Consider the following 14,439-nt stretch of genomic DNA (forward strand, 5'->3'; position numbering starts at 1 on the left):
CAAATGCAGGTAAATAAACTCAATGTGAAGACTGAATTATTTGAAAATTCAATAATTTAATCATTAAACTCCCCCTGGGAACCAGTCATCTTTATTTTTTTCCTTGGTCCCTTCCATCACTTGTGAAATGACCATCGGCATAAAGAATAATTTGTCAAAATTCATTTATCAATACAGTGCTTGAATGTTATTCTGCATCTTATTTTCCTCCATTACCTTCTTTTATCTAACACAAGTATGAATTCAAGATGAGGTATCAGTGACCTTGAGTAATTAAGCTTCTTTCCATTTTACAATGCCCCACTGGTAGCTCCATGACTATATACACACATACATGTATACAGATGTATGCATATAATATGTTATTTAGCTCATATGAATCATGAGAGAAGATACTAAAGGCAAGCAATAAATTTCATTTCTTTTTAGCAAAGCATCAAAAATTTAAATTAATTCTGCTTTGTTAAAACTAACTTTTGCTCTTTTGTCAAAGTGTTATGATATTTCCTCTTTCTTTTGAATGATCATGCAAATGGGTAATGTTCAATGATATGTACCTCTGTTTTTAAGTTTTCCCCTTCTGTCTCCTGCCTTCTTCTCAATTAGTGCAAATAATAGAGCAATATTACAATCAGATATTATCTTATTACAGAAGTGATAGAAATTTGCTGATTCATGTGAGGTTGATGTTATATCTGTTATCCTGAAACTCAAAGATTATGGGAAATAGGGAACCTCCTGCTAAGGATCATGGGGACCATGGAGTCAAGAAGATAGTATAGTGGAAAGAGTCAGAATACTGGGATTGAAATCCTTTCTCTGAAAGATTATTTACTATATGATTTTGTCAAGTCCCCATTTTGATGTAAAATGAAAGGACTGGTTTAGGTGGTCTGAGGTTCCTTCACACTCCAAAGCTAAAACTTTGTCATGGGTGCAACCACAATGTTGCTATGAGGAGCAAATCAGATCCAATTTAGTATTATAAACTACTTTGCAGAGCTACCATGTCAGCTATCACCCGGAGTTCTTGTCGACTTTATTTTCAATGATAACTGAAATCTTTTCTCAGTCATAGGAGAAGTCTATACCACATCTTCATGATTCCTAGTGGTAAATTAATACCTGACCAAGTCCATCATTAAATTATTTCATTAGGGAGATTGGGTACATTTTCTGCATGAGTTTCAGAGAATATGAGACCGGCTGGTCTTCAGTTAATAGTGGAATACATTGGAGAATCCCAAGAGCCTTCTTTCATTTTCATGGCATGGTGATGGTCTTTGGAGTGGTAGAGTTTTCTGGTCATTGAGCCAGATGTGAGCTATTGTTCTCAATCCTCAAAGAGTTTGAAGATGATTACATGTGCTATCTAGACTATGTTGGTTTGTATTTTGTTCTCTAATACTTGGATTGACCAATATGGGTTGTAGGTATAAGAGGGAAAAAGAGGGAAAGATATTTGATACTATTTGAATGGACCTACCAATACATGGATTTTGATTCAGGAAGCACTACCCTCCTAAAATTTCTAATTTGCCTACTGTTCAAAATATATTCATTCCAGATGACAAAATATATTCATTCCACTCTCCCTAAGAATTGAAAGAATTACCTTAGTATGAGAGGAGAGAGTTGCCTATTTTAAAGGGAGGAGGGTCTTCTGAGCAGTAACCTTAGTTAAGAATATCACTACTTTGACAACCTTACCCATCACTGGGATCAACTTCAATCATAAGTACCTTCCCTTTAAGGTATTATGATTCTTTTAACATTTACTTTTTTATTTTTTATTTTTATTTTTTTACCTTTTTAATAAACACAACTAGGACTTGGCAGAGCTACCACACTAAATCATAAAGAATTACAATTAAAAAATATATGCACAACCCAAAAGGTAATTTGAAAATTTCATTTGAAAGGTAAAGCTTAATGCTATTAATTTACAAATATACTAATTTAAATACCCAATCCTAGTTATCTAAAACACACATTGCAAACATACAAATACCTATTCTCTCTACTTTGTCAATTCCCATTCATATCAACGGGTATTATGGTTTGGTTTGGGAAGAATAGATTCCCCTTAGACTGCAAGTCAGCAGGTGTTTCTTTACAGTTAACTTTAGCAAAATTCATACAAAATAGTAATTAACAATGATCTTCTCTACTTGTTAACTAACAAGGAAACACCTTCAAAACCACATTTCATTAAAGTTTCTGTACTAAAATGTAGAAAAACTGAACTATACAAATACTGAAAAGTTAAAAATTCCTTAATTTTTTTATTCCTGGTACCACTACCACAATTTACAGGGCAATATACCTGATGTAATGAAAAGAAAAAAGAAAAAACAAAGCTACAACAGATAAAAGACCTCAGGAATGTACATCTAATTGACACTACATTGCATTAATAAATAGCTGCACTTTTTGCAAACTGTGGCTATGACAGTCCTGAACAAGAAGGGTTTCCTGTTTAAGCTGCAGTAACTTTTCTGACTATGGATCATCGTTCCTTCTGTGGCAGATTTTTACAGTTCCTCTAATGCATTTGGGACGACTGTCTCAAAGTAACCTGCAGCTTTCCTGACAACTCCTCACTCTCTCTCCTGCTAAGAAGTGTAGCCCTCTTCTGTTGAGTTTTTAGAACCTTCTGCTACCATATCCACCAGTTCCACCACCAGATCCATAACCAACCACCATAAGGACTGCCTGAGCTCCTTCCACCAAAACTGCCTCCTTTCATGGGTCCATAATTTGATTGCTGCTTCCCACTATAATTTCCAAAATCATTATAGTTCCCACTGCCACCATAGTTACCACCACCAAAATTTCCTCCTTCATTGTAACCATCATATCCTCCTCCACCACCACCATATCCACCACCTTGTTTTCCATATCCAGGTCCACCACCTCCACCATAACCTCCTCTACTACTGTAGCCAGGACCACCTCCATAGTTGCCACCATCTCCTCCAAATCCATTATATCCACCATCTCCACCTCCATAACTGTCTCTGCTGCCACCACCACCTTCACCATAACCACCTCTTCCACCAAAGTTTCCTCCACGGTCAAAGTTTCCTCCACCACCTCCAAAGTTTCCTCCTTGACTCATAAAATTGCCCGAGCCACCTCCACGACCTCTTTGTGAGCCAGCAGACTGCATCTCTTGTTTCGAAAGGGCCTTTTTCACTTCACAGTTATGCCCATTAATAGTATGATATTTCTGAACAACAATTTTGTCAACTGTATCATGATCATCAAAAGTTACAAAAGCAAATCCTATCTTCTTTCTGCTCTGTCGATCTTCTATAACTTCTATAGTTTCGATCTTGCCATACTTTTCAAGGTAGTCTCTTAAATTATATTCTTCTGTATCTTCTTTAATACCACCAACAAAAATTTTCTTCACGGTTAGATGTGCACCAGGTTTTACAGAATCCTCTCTAGACACAGCTCTCTTTGGTTCCATTATACAAGAATAAGTCACAAAGCCTTTGGAACGTTTTGTTTGGGGATCTCTCATCACCACACAATCTGTGAGAGTGTCCCATTTTTCAAAGTGTTCTCTTAAACTATCATTTGTAGTTTCAAAGCTCAAGCCACCAATAAACAGTTTTCTCAACTGCTCTGGTTCCTTTGGATCATGACCCTCCATTTTGAGACCGGACTCCCCAGCTCCAACTCGGGTTCAATATGGGACTGAGAGGAAGAGAGCAAACATTTACTTTGAACATTAAATAAAACAGTTCTTTATTTTTATTTAGGAGGAAGGTTAGAAACTTCTCATATATTCATATATAGGTATATTTGTCCCATCAGTACACCTAGAGACCATCTCTCAAGTATCTAATCCATCTCTTTCTCAAAGCTGCCTAAAATAATCTTTCTAAGGCTGAGTCCTGATCATGTCAAACAGCTACACTCAGACACCCACTCCCTCACCCACAGTAAATTGCCTGAAAACCTTCAGTGGTTCTCTAATGCTAATAGGGCAAAATAAGAGGTATTAGGTTGATAGCTAAGACCCTGCAAAGTCATCCTCCAACCCCCTTTCCTGATTTATTTTATGCTACTCCCTTCCGGTCAAATTGAATTAATAACTGTTTCCCTGAACTTTTCTTCTCATCTTTTTGTCTTCCTGAATACTTTTCATGTCATTCAACCTCTGATTCCTGAAATGCACTCCTTCTTCACGTAACCAGGAAAGAACACCAGATCAAGCATTAAAAATAGTCATCTTCCTGAGTTCAAACCTGACTTCCAAACACTAGAATTGTGTCTCTGAGCAAGTCACTTAGCCATATTTGCCTCAATTCCCTTCTCTATAAAATGAACTGGAGAAAGAAATGGCAATTCATGCCAGTATTCTTGCCAAGAAAACCCCAATTGGGATAAGGAAGAGTCAGACACAACTGTATAACAGCAAATTCAAATTTAATTTAGAGTCATCTAGGTCCTTCACTGAATAGTGCTCTGGTTTTCAAATCAGGAAGGCTAATCTTCATGAGTTCAAAACTGGCCTCAGGTACCTGCTAGTTGTGTAATCATGGGCAAGTTATTTAATTCTATTTGCCTCAGTTCCTCATCTGTAAAATGAACTGGGGAAGGAAATTGCAAATCATTTCAGCAACTTAGCCAATAAAATCTCAAAATGACATCATGAAGAGTTGGACATGACTGAAACTACTGAACAATAACAAACTTTTCCCTCATTCCTATGAGTTGAAATTCTCTTTCAAGACTCAACTCAAGTGAATTTCTTCTATGATGCCTTCCACAATAACCCCATTTCATCTCTTGGTTATTCATTTTACTTCTGCTAAATTTAACCTGCATTGCACTTATTTTTGTACATGTCACTCTTCTCTATTGAATGATGACTTCTTTGATTTGAGGCTGGAGCTATATTATTGCTATATCTTGATATCCCTAATTTTGGACCCAGTGTTTTGTATAATTAATAATTAACAATGCTTCTTGAGTTGAACTGAATCATGACACAGATATGATATGCATGTTTAATAAAATTTTCAATGATAGTTATTTATAGCCTATTTATATATATAAATACAATGCTGAAACAAGGATCTCTTAAAGTATCCCGAGGCATGGTTTACTTCTTAGGGGTTAATCTTCTCTAAGACTGTGTTTCTCTTTGCAGGCAAATTATACCTTTGTCTTTGTGGACAAGCTGAGGATTGTTTTTGAAGAAATGCTGAAAATGTCCAGTGTCTTTCAGAATGATGGTAATGCACAAATGATTAACCAGCTCCAGGTTAGTTGTGATTCATTTTGTATATGGAACAATTTGCTAAGAAATGTCTGAAACATCAACATAGTCTTCAGATTTGTAGTGTGATATAATGATAAAATGGCAAGAGCCAGATTTGGTTTCAAGAAAACTATGTTTGCATATTTCTTCTCTTCTGATAATTATGTGTCACCTTGGACAAGTTATTTTCCCTCTAGGAATGTCTATTGCCTTATCTGCAAATGAAGTTTTTTTGACTAAGGTGACTTCTAAGATTTCTTCAAGCTCTAAATTTATAGTCTTTTGAACATTATATATCATGGCAATCTATAGTGCTGCAGAGAAACTCTTATTGGTGATTTTCAAGTAATTGAAATCACTTTGTTGTAAGTAGCTCTCCCAGAAAGGATCATAGTTAAGAATTCCCAGGATTAAAATTTGATAAATTCAAACCTGGTTCTATGTACTTTATCTGGATTTTCAGCTTTTCTGTCTTTTTATAAGGGATAGGAGCCAGTATAAATTCAGAAAAAAATACACCAGGATCAAGCAATCAGAAGTTCATGTAAAAATAAAACTCACCAATCCTAAATTAAATTATTTTAAACTTCTAAGTAATTTCATTTAGCTAAAGCACCTCATTCTTATTTCGGTTCTTATTCTTTGCTGAAGCATTAGGTCATTCATGTCTCCTAAAGGGAATGGAATCTGCCTTCCTGTCCTTCTGATTATTCAGCATTAGATCACTTTAAAGGCTCAGGTATAACTGTCACTGGGTTCTACAATCCCAGTCTCTCTTGCTCAATCAGAAAACATAATTCCATGATAGAATTTCAGACATTCTTGCTACTTCCCCCCCCCCCCCCGCTTTTCACTAGTTTTCTTGCTTCCTCATCCTACAAAGGGAAGACAAGGACAATTCAATAAATGTATTTTCCTATCTCTTCAAAAATAAAATAAAACTTACTGCTACTCTGGAAGCCCAAAGAGTCCCAAGCACTCATTAGCAGTGGCTATTTGAAATGCAGAGTATTACAGATGTTTAGAGCAGGAGATACAACTTTGAGTTCTAGGACCATGTTTCTACTAGAAAGTAGGTCACACCTCATCTAGAGGTACCATTTTTGTCCACTAGCAAGTGAGCTTATATATTCCTGGACAATTCTTATAGATGGAAATTTTCAGGCTACAACTATCAAGGAATTTATATGCACATTAAATAGAAAGATCCCTAAGGGGCACATCTGTAGAGACCACTTACATGGGAAGAAATAGAGACTATATATTATTTTCCTCTACCTTTTCAAAATCTAAGACTTTGATATATTCTTGACCACATTTATTCTTGCTTGGATTATTTTGCAATAGAAGTACACATTTTTCTTACCTAAAGTAGATAATGATAATAATAATAGCAACCAATAACCACACCTATAATTATACAGTGCTTTAAGGTTTAAATATTCATGACCATTTGAATTCTTGTTTAGATTATTTCCTCCTGATTTTTGTGGTAACAAAGGCACACATCAATCTTAAAATATCTAATAATACTGTAACAACGATAATAATTATCATTAATATAATATTTTAAGGTCTAAAAATGCTTTAGGTATGTTGTTTCATTTTTGTCCCCACAACTGTTTTGTAAATAGATACTTATCTAAATAGAATTTTATAAAGATGCTGCAAACACACACACTTTCATATATATATGTATGAATATATATGTGTGTGTAATGAATATATAGATATATGCACTTGTACACACTATATATGTGTATATATGTATATATATATATATATATATACACTCACAGACACACACACATATATATCTCAGTAATGGGATTTTACATGGGATGTTCTAGGAGTTCTAGTATCTCTCGTGTGAGGTCTTGATGACCCCCTTTTAGGGCCACTCATCTGTTTTTTTTTCTTTATCTGGTGCTCAATTCTCTCCTGTGTGTCTAAGAAGTTGTGTAGCATGAACAATGGCCACTCCCCAGTAACCATCTTAGTAGTCAGGCTAAACCAGGTTGAGGAAAAGTGATAGGTCTAAAGCCCATTGATGAGTTAGGGAGATGTCTACTCCCAATATGTGAAAACTTCCCTTGGTGGAATGGGTGAATAGGAACAATTTGTTTCAGTGACCATGAAGATAGCTAACACAGACCCTGTGGAATGTTTAGAGTTTGATCATACATCTAATATGCCGAGATCATCTACTGTATGTAGGGTCATCACCAGTCATCTTGAATTTTGTCTTGTAACTGGACTTTGATGACTCTGAAAGAGAGAGTGAGCTTGACGACTTTGTGCTAATATAACTCAGTTAAATACTGTTTATGCTTGAGACAAGGCATCACCCTGTGAAGCCATTAGTCTTTTGTGAATGGGAAGGACAAACAAAACAATAGCGGCATATCAAATGAGGATCACATATAAAAGTCAAGTTATAATTTATAGCAAAAGAAAATATTGTGGATTCTTTCTATTAAAATTTAAAATTTTAATTTTAGGAAGCCCTGAAAAATACATTTATCAAAAACTTTGTAGAAAGTCAGTTGCAGATTGATGTGGAGAAACTCATTAAAAAGCTACAGAACTATGGTATGTATGTCTTTATATATCTTATGGCTTATACAGAAACTGACTCATTTTAGAGATCTCCCATATCAGGGATAAAAGAAAAAAAAGCTAAATTCTGGGACTTTTGTTGCACAATTGACTTCTTTTCTTCTCTTTGATTTAATTTCAGTAATCTTTTAGCTTATGGGATTCATAAAGCCATTCTTGCTTTCACATCTTTTTAGACTCCCACTTCAGTATCCAAAAAAATTAGTGAAAATCTTGATATCCCTTTCTTATTAAAGAATCATAAGAGGAAGGCCTTGAATAATGTCCTTTCAGGAACACCTTTTATACTTACATTTAGCTAGATTCAGTCCAAAGCATTTTCCTGATCATGTTATTCTGTCAAAAAAATCTGTATAAAAAAACTCAATCTCTTGGTATGCTCTACTAAGAGATTTACCATATGCAAAATTTCTTGCATATAGATAAAATGAAAATAAAAGCAAATAAGAAAAATAATTCTATTAACTAAAAAAAAGTTAGTTGATGTTGGCAGGTAGTTAGATAGTGCAGTAGATGAAGTTCTGGGCCTGGAGTTGGGAAGACTTCCCTCCATAAATTCAAATCTGACCTTAGACACTTACTATGTGTCCCTGGACAAGTTATTTAATCCTGTTTGCCTCAGTTTCCTCATTTTTAGGGTCACAGAAAATCAGACATGACTGAATAAAAACAATTGAATAGTGTAGTAGGGCTCTCCAAATAATGGGGGCTGCCACATCCTATTTCTACTGGTTTATGATTCATTTTAGAATGGGGAAAGAGAGGCAGCTAGGTGGCCAAGTGGATGGAGCACCGACCCCGGTGTCAGTAGTACCTGAGTTCAAATCCGACCTCACACACTTGATAATTGCCTAGCTGTGTGGCCTTGGACAAGCCAGTTAACCTCATTGCCTTGCAAAAAAAATAAATCTAAAATCTAAAAAAAATCTAGAATGGGGAAAGGCTCTACTTTTCAAGGCTTGCCTGTAGCTACTCAGTTTCATTCTTTCTCCTTTTCCCATTCACTCTTGATGTTCTAAGACTTTCAGGGGAATAAAAAGTATATATTTCTGTAGAAAAAGCTGCTTTGCAATTATGTGGTGTTCTAGAGGGTCTGGGAAGGGTGGGAGGATGCACTGGTATTCAAAATACAGTACTTATCATTAGTAAGCAATAGATATTATGTTGCAAATGAAAAAAGAAAAAGCCAAATTCATTTTTATTCACATCTACATGTTTTAATGAAGGAATTTCCTTGTTTTCAATTTTTCTACAAATTATATTCTATAACCTTTTGTTCTCTACCCACAACTTGTTCTATGCCACATTGCTTTTGTGTCCTTCCTTTGCTCTCATCACATCCTCACTTCTTTTAGACAATTTTTTTTGTATATATCATATCCTTCCTAATAGACTGTAAACTTCATGGAAGGAATTATGTTGCTTTTATTGTTTGTTTTTCCTAGCATCTAAAATGTATTTCTTAATTATTTGTGGAATTGAATTAAAGGAGAAGAATACATATTGTGAAAAGAACTGGATTTAGAATCAGAGGAACTATATTCAAATTTTAGTTCTGATGTTTAGGATCTATGAAATATTGAGTAAGTAATTTAAATTCTGTGATTGAGTTTTTTCTTCTGTAACATAAAGGGTTTGGATCATATAACAATAACATGCCTAGTCCTATAGGTTCTCAGTCTATGAATCTAGGCAATTGCAGGGCATTGACCCAGTTAGATAATGTGTCCTAATGTGTTTACTTTTCTTAGCTGAAATGTTGGGCAAGATGTTTAATCACTCAAAGACTGAACAGTTTCATTCCTTGGCCCAAATTATGATGAACATTTCTTCCTGTGTACTTCTAAATCGTTTCCAGCCTCTGGAATCTGTGGAAATACTAGAGAGAGAAGCTCATGGACTCATGCAACAAAACAATTTATTGGCCAGTAAGTAACTCTGGAGAACAACTGTTATTTGGAAGATATCAAAATGGATATATTGCAATTTTGAATATTTCTTTCTCAAAGGGTCTTACAATGGTGTAGAGAGAAGTGAAAAATGCCTTCAAGATAAAAGAGAAAATAAAACAGAAGAAAAGCATAATAGTTTGATGAGAAGATAGGCTTAATTCTTTTCACCCCACAGAGAAAGCAATAAGAGCTAATGATCTTTCCATCAGCTTGAGCCTTAATCTTATTCACTGGATTTGATCTCACTGACTGTGAGACATCTTTTGTGTTTTCACATCACACATGATAAATTATTTGTCCTGAGGTATAGGGTGATCCTTGAATTTTTTTTAACCAGAACTTTATTTCCATGGTGGTTTACTGGTATGCTAGACCTTGCAAAATATGAGACTATGGATTATTTATTATCATCTTTTTAAATTATTCAAGTAAAAAGTGCTATAATCAAATTCAGGTTGGATGTATATTTCATTGATTTTCTTTCACTATTATCTCATTGGCAAAACCTAATAACTCCATGATTTGTCTAAATTTTTAAAGTTCATTTGATTAACACTGAAAGTTATCTTTGATGACATCTCTTATGGGAAATAATTCTAACTAATTGAAGTCTAATCCAAAACAATTTTTAACCTTAAATATTTAATTGTCTAATATTAGTTCTAGTCTTTGTGTGACCCATCCAAAGGACAGAATACTTTCCTTTTCTTCTTTCTTCTATTAGGTATTATATTCAACAGTTCCTTAAACAACAAGAGACATGGACCAGATTTTGTTGATCTGCCGCACCATTTCATCTATACAATTAGAACCAGTGTTCTGTACAGTATGAGAACAGATTTGGTCAAAAACCCTTTGTGGAAATTCCATCCCCAAAGTCTTCCAGCTGATGGATTCAAATACAATCACATTTTTGTTCCTCTGCAAGACATGATTGAAAGAGCCATCATTCTGGTGCAAACTGGACTAGATACATTGACATCACCAATACAAGCCCAAGCCATGCCATATCCTTGTCACACCAGTGATTTGTAAGTTGAATTTCATACATATGCTTTGAAGGCAGAAATGTTTTTGTTTTTATCTTTGCATCCTTTATGTCTACTTTGCTTTATACATGGTAAGAATTTAGTCAGTGCTTGTTGAATTGAATTTAAATGAATTTCGAAGCCAGAATGTTCTTATAATTTTTTTATAACTTGAAAAGATTCATATGTGGAAAACCAAAAAAAAATTTATACTTCTGTACTTTTCCTAAGAGAGTGATAAATGTGTTATTTTCAGAAAGCAAATCCTTTACAATTTAATTTTATGTAATTAAGATAGATAATAACTTCACAATGATAGTTTGGTCATATGGATTCCATGAATTAGCTGTCAGGCAAATGGAAATGTATTCCTAACTTAAAAACAGATTTGATAAATAACCTTTTCAATATTCTTTTCATTTCTGTGTCTTAATTCTATTCAGCATGGATTTATAGAATTGAATAATACATTCTCTGTTTTCCAGGAGTTTACAAACTAAGAGGGGAGAATAAGACAAATACAAGTATGGCATTCTATTTTGTACTGACGTTAAGTTAGTCAAAGAGGCAATCTTATTCATCCCCAGTGATTCACCAAAATAACCTATTCAAATGTCTGTCAAATCTATATACTGAACTCTGATATTATTTTGGAGTTCCAGACCAATCTCTTCAGATTCCTATAAGCTATTTCTACCTGATATGCAGCTTAACACTTAAAATATTCAAATAAAATTTATTTCATGCACCCCCCAACTCCACTATATGAGATTTTGTCTCTTTGTGACATCATAGTATCTAATGGTAGAAATGGCATTGTCTCTGCCTCTGCTTGACTTCTCATCTCCAGTCAGTTCCCAAGTCCTTCTAATTCAAACTCCCCCCACCCCCCGCCACACTATTCTGACTCCTACCACCCTATTATTGGACAGAATTACCAATACAAATCAACATAGCCTTTCAATACTTTTTTTCACCTCTTTCCTCATCTCTTTTTTCACCTAATCCATCTTTTGAAATCCGACCCAGCTAACATTCCATTTGGACAAATTGGGTCATGTTACTCTACCAAAAATATTTAATTTCTGAGTTTTCCAAATAAATTTTAAATTTTTTAGTGTGATATTTAAGAACTTTCATAGTTTGGCTCCTCCCTAATTTTCTAGCTTTATTTTATTTTGGTACAGATTTCTGTACCAGGTCAAGAAGATATAGATTCAGATCTCTGGAATTTTGAGCAAGTCACATAATTTCTCTGACCTCAGCTACTTCATATATATATATACATATATGTATATATGTATACACATACATATATAAAACAACTAGATTACTTCTAACTTTCCTTCTAACCTTAGTTATAAGATCATACTACTGTGTATTATATACTCTGCTAGACTATGACATTTTATTACCTCTAAACAATTTCTGAATTTATTGTTTTTATACCTTTGTTCATACCTTTTCTTACATTTAGTCTGCCCTGGCCCATTCACTTTTTGAATCCTTATTTAACTGTTAAAGCCCAGATGAAAACATCTTACTGTAGGAAGTTTTCCTAAATCACATAAATAGTTGAAGATGATTCCCACATCATATCTCATGTGAAATTATGTCTTCACTTTTGTTATGCATTTATTATCATCCTTTACCTTTGTTGTTGTGCACTCTGAGTCTTGCATAGTCTTGATGGGCATACTGGATTTCTATTAGCCAAAGATCTGTCCGGTTAAGTTTAGAGAGGTTCATCACCATTTTGGCTCCATGGTGATGGATTTTTCAGTTTATTCTTTGAAACCATAAATTAAATTACAGGGATAAATGGTTTTGTGTGTATATGTGTGTATGTATATGTGAAATTTCTGATTCTTGGAATATTGACATATGGTTCATATGCTGATATAATTTCAGAAGGTAGTGAGTTATCCCTAATTACAATATTACAAAATGTATGTGGGATGGCCACTTGTCCCTGAGGATGTTGTAAAAGCATTTTCTATATGGGAACATGTTAGATTAAATAACCTATGAGGATCTTTCCCACTCTGGGCCATGATTCTATTGTGTTTATGTTGTTTCTTCTTAAGAGATTACAAACCAAGACAATGACTGTTAAGCTGACTTTTGTATCTTTCCCTATATACACAGATAGTGCAAAATAAATTCATATTAATTTGAATTGGAAAAGATGATCTGTGGAGTTATAAGTATGCTTTTTTTTTTGCCTGAGCCATAATTACTGAGGGAGAGTCAAAATGTAGATATAGAGGATAGGGAAAGGGGCAACTTGTTCCTCTCATGGATTATGGACTAAAATATGGCCCCAGGAGAGGGAGGCACACCATTCATCTAATGTGGCATGACTATCAATATCTCCTGGTAATATTATTATAGTGTCCTCCTAGTTCCTTTGTTTAGGCAAGATAAATGGTCTTTGTTGGCTATTTGGTCTGTGTTAGGAATGCCACCTCTGCTGGCCTCCCAGCTATTGTGAGGGGTTGCTTTTTTGTTCATATCTACACATTTATATATCTATTTGTTTAATCTAGCTAGTGATTTATTTACACTGAATATGGTGACTTTATTGATGGTATACCTCATAGAACTTCTTGTTTCTGCCTTCTGCTACAGGGATGTTATGAAGCAAGGACTGTGAATGGGTTATGGATGATGAACCATGGCTTTCCCCCTTAGTCCTTGGAGGTTAATTAGATTATGAAGTTTGCTTCATGGTTCATATAATTAAATTCATTGTAATATCAGGACATGAACTTGGCAAAATGGTCATTGAAGGCAGTATCAGTACCAGCATCAAACGTGTCATTGCGAGTGAGTGTCATTGTTAAAGTCATAGGATACTACTAGTCTTCTGTGTAGCCCAAGATACCCTTCAGGGTTCCCTCTGATGTTTGATATCATCACATTTGACTGATTTCTCTAGGCAGCAGGTCAGATCCACAGCAAATACATTAGGAGAAGGAATACAGAAGGTCTTATCTGTATAACTTTGCCTTCAGCATTAGCAGCATTAGTGGAACCAGGGGAATAATGTTTTGGGCAATATCATGCCATCACACCACAACTTGCCAGAGGGGCCATCTGCCATCTTCAGGGCAGCAGCAATGACCATTCAACAATGCTAGAGTTGTCAAAAATGTCCTTGGCTAGAAAGGCAAATACCTTTCCCTAAGGTCTCAGTTTCCTCTTTTGTAAAATGAGAGAATCAGAATAGATGATCACTAATATCTTTTCATATCCTAATTCTCTGATAATAATCCTTGTTCTTTTAATTTCAGAACCAAACTTTTCACTTCCTACAGGAGGTAACTGGGTGGTATAGTGTGTAGAATGTTGAACTTTAAGAGTCAGGATGTTCACAAAATCTCCTTTTTATATATCCTTTCTTGTGGTTTCAATGCCCTTAGAACTAGAAGAAACTTCAGAGATTAAATAGTTCAACACTCTTAATACACAAATGAGGAAACTGAGGTTTAGAGAACAAATAATTCACCCGAATTCACTCCAGTAGTCAGTAGCAGTACTATTATTCAAACTCAGT

At 34.8% G+C, this 14,439-nt stretch overlaps 1 protein-coding gene and 1 pseudogene across 1 annotated transcript in view; one reads left to right on the forward strand and one right to left on the reverse strand.

Annotated features, from left to right (window-relative positions):
* ABCA13 (ATP binding cassette subfamily A member 13) overlaps positions 1 to 14,439 on the forward strand; it is a 493,610-nt gene that overhangs the window by 144,898 nt on the left and 334,273 nt on the right. Inside the window, exons 20-24 of the mRNA XM_074199032.1 lie at positions 2,802 to 3,153; positions 5,152 to 5,284; positions 7,783 to 7,873; positions 9,652 to 9,828; positions 10,577 to 10,883. Coding sequence (XP_074055133.1) covers positions 2,802 to 3,153; positions 5,152 to 5,284; positions 7,783 to 7,873; positions 9,652 to 9,828; positions 10,577 to 10,883 — 1,060 coding nt within the window. The remainder of the gene's footprint in view (positions 1 to 2,801; positions 3,154 to 5,151; positions 5,285 to 7,782; positions 7,874 to 9,651; positions 9,829 to 10,576; positions 10,884 to 14,439) is intronic.
* On the reverse strand, positions 2,380 to 3,668 carry LOC141496114 (heterogeneous nuclear ribonucleoprotein A3 pseudogene; annotated as a pseudogene).

The sequence above is a fragment of the Macrotis lagotis genome, chromosome 8 (genome assembly GCF_037893015.1).
Source record: "Macrotis lagotis isolate mMagLag1 chromosome 8, bilby.v1.9.chrom.fasta, whole genome shotgun sequence".
Classification (NCBI taxonomy): Eukaryota; Metazoa; Chordata; class Mammalia; order Peramelemorphia; family Peramelidae; genus Macrotis; species Macrotis lagotis.